Below are 3034 nucleotides of genomic sequence, written 5' to 3' on the forward strand. Positions count from 1 at the left end.
TTGGTTGGTGAGAGGCCCACTACTTGGCATTTGTGTAAATATAAGAAAGATATAGGGGTATTATTGGAAAAAAACAGCTCATTTATAATATGTTACCATTGGTGTGGTACGACCGTATTAGGTAAGTGTATCATTGGTCTAGTATAAAGGGAGTAGTAGATAACTATTAAAGCTTCAAAACTTTCCCAAACAAAATGGACGTTACAAAACAAAAGCGTCGTTTATTTCTAGCTATTTTTAATATAGTTCATGAGAGGTTAATTCCAGTTCGCAATCTTAATCGTAAGAACAATAATAGGGCTCACCCTATGATCCGGTGGCGCCATTACAATTTTTCTTTATAAGAAGTTCAAATGGCAATTTAACAGCCAAGTTGAAAAGTCGAGTTCTCAAATGACTATCAAGCACATCTTTTCACTGCTTATTTTCGAGGGACTGGATTTATTCATTCATTTTGTAAGAGTACTCGTAATCTTTTTTTTTTTTTTTTGAAAGGAAACCCGAAGGTATTCTATAATAACGATAAATCAAAGATTACAGCACTATTCGCATTCGGAGGGAGTAAACCTTCCCAGACCGAACGACCCAAGACACGTGGAACTAAATGAGCTAAAGAATGAGCAACGTTATTGTTTATACGACAAGTATGAGACCAAGAAACAGAAATAAAATTGGAACAAAGCGATAAAATGTCATCAATAATGAGCGAAAACATGCTCCTGCCAATCTCCTTCCGGCGTAGCGCCTCCATGACTTGAAGACAATCGCTCTCCACCTCCACCTGCTGGTGCCCTCTACGCCTAACTTCTTCCAAACCGTCCATTACCGCCACAGCTTCAGCAACATGAGCCTCCCAATATACTCCATGATTGTGCGAGAGACCCCATAAAACCCGACCTCCCTCATCCCGGTAAACCACTCCAGTTCTTACCTCCTCTCCCTCCTTCACCCCCGCATCCACATTGATTTTAACAAAACCCCTCGTAGCCGGTTTCCAACCCTTCTGCCCTCCTCCTTCGTCAACACCCCTCATTCCACGCCTCTTCCCATTTCCCACACATACCTCCCCCCCACACCTTCAGCTAGCACATCACTCGCCCTCTGCACTATAACTCTCGGGTCAACCGCTAAACCATCAAAAATCACCTTATTGCGATGTTCCCAGATTGCCCAGCACCCCACCATAACTTTCCCCATAATCCATGACACCTATGTCGCTCCAAACCGCCTCAATCCATTCCTTAATAACAAAAGAGTCCCGTTCTACCTCCACCGGTAAGTCCATACCCTCCCACACACAACCCGCCACACTGCAATCTCGAAACAAGTGGATACTAGATTCAGCACAAGAAAGACAAAAAGGACATAAAAGAGACTCGCCTCCTACTCGAGCGGCAATGTTTGCTTTAGTAGCCAGAGCTTCTCGACAGAGTTGCCAGAAGAAGAGCTTTAAGCGTGGCCAAACCGGAGCTTTCCAGAGCTTGTTCCAAAGCGACTTCTCCCGCTCCCAACTCGATCCCTCTGCCAAATCACAAGACACTCCCAACATCATCTTATAAGCAGAACGGACCGTGTAAATCCCATCACGCTCAAGTCCCCAATATCAAGCATCCGTCGGTCGATTCGGGCTAACTCGAATGCTAAGAACTCGCTCCATCTCGAATGGCAAAAACACCTCAGCAAGACGCCCCCTATTCCAGCCACACCCATTCAGATCCAAAAGCTCCGCCACACACATGTTCTCACCCCCCTCCACACAAGGTGAAATGACCCGTCTCGTTTGAGTGCCCGGGATCCAAGCATGACCCCAAACTTTCGTCTCCAGCCCATCACCAATTCGCCTTCGCAAACCCTTATCCAGCATGGCCCTCGCCTCAACAATACCACGCTATGTATAGCTCGGTGCATGACCCATCGAAGCAGTCATAAAGTTGCCATTCGGGTAGTACTTAGCCTTTATAAGACGGACCCATAAACAATCCGTATCAATCGCAAGCCTCCAGGCTTGTTTTCCTAAGAGGGCAAGATTGAAATTTTCAAAATCACGAAATCCCAACCCTCCCATTGCCTTCGGTCTGCCCATAGCTTTCCACGAGACCCACGCCATACCCCGCTTCCCTTCCTCATGACCCCACCAAAACCGCGACACCATCGATCGAAGCTCATTGCAAAAGTTGACGGGAATTTTAAAAACACTCATCACATAGGTAGGGAGTGAATTGGCAACTGCCTTTATAAGAACCTCTTTACCATCCCTCGACAACAATTTTCCGCGCCATCCTTGTAATATTTTGCACAGCTTATCTCGAATAATATCCGTTAGTATTTTTTTCGATCTCCCGACAATCGTAGGAAGTCCGAGGTACCGGGCCTGCTCCTCCACAATCCCCACCCCTAACCTAGCCGCCACAAGTTGTCGTCTCTTCTCTGAAACACCCTTGCTGAAGGATACCGTAGTCTTTTCCAAGCTCACTAACTGTCTCGACGATGCCTCATATCGCCTTAACAGACCATTGACAACATCCGTCTCCTCCACATTTGCCTTAACAAAGAATATGCTATCATTCGCAAAAAGTAAGTGAGTAATAGGAGGTGCATTGGCCGAAATCCGAATCCCGTGGTGGCTTCATTCTCCATAGCTCGCCTTAGCAAATTAGACAAAGCCTCAGCGCATAAAATAAATAAATACGGAGATAATGGGCCCCCTTGTCTCAGGCCTCGAGATGGTCGAAATTCCGGTGACGGCACGCCATTAATAAGAACCGAGAATGAGACAGATGAGACGCACTCCATCACTCGTTGGACCCAAGTTCCATCGAAACCCATAGTCAATAAAACCCGTCGCAGAAACACCCATTCCACTCTATCATAAGCCTTCGCCATGTCGAGTTTGATCGCCATATAGCCATCAGATTGTCTCGCATTTTTCATATGGTGAAAGACCTCAAAGGCAATAAGGATATTGTCGGTGATTAATCTACCCGGGTTAAAGGCACTCTGGTTTTCCGAGACAATTTTTTCAAGGAAAATTTTT

General features: G+C 45.7%; 1 protein-coding gene across 1 annotated transcript; it reads right to left on the reverse strand.

The window, feature by feature from the left end:
- Positions 1-511: 511 nt before the first annotated feature.
- Positions 512-1033, reverse strand: LOC141607113 (uncharacterized). Its single transcript, XM_074426470.1, has one exon. It carries the CDS (start codon positions 1031-1033, stop codon positions 512-514), a length of 522 nt encoding a protein of 173 aa, XP_074282571.1.
- Between the last annotated feature and the right edge of the window lie 2001 nt (positions 1034-3034).

This window comes from Silene latifolia, chromosome 10 (assembly GCF_048544455.1).
Source record: "Silene latifolia isolate original U9 population chromosome 10, ASM4854445v1, whole genome shotgun sequence".
In the NCBI taxonomy this organism is placed as follows: domain Eukaryota; kingdom Viridiplantae; phylum Streptophyta; class Magnoliopsida; order Caryophyllales; family Caryophyllaceae; genus Silene; species Silene latifolia.

Coding starts and splice junctions, on each gene's coding strand:
- LOC141607113 (XM_074426470.1), bottom strand. CDS start 1,033: ATGAGGGGTGTTGACGAAGGAGGAGGGCAGAAGGGTTGGAAACCGGCT.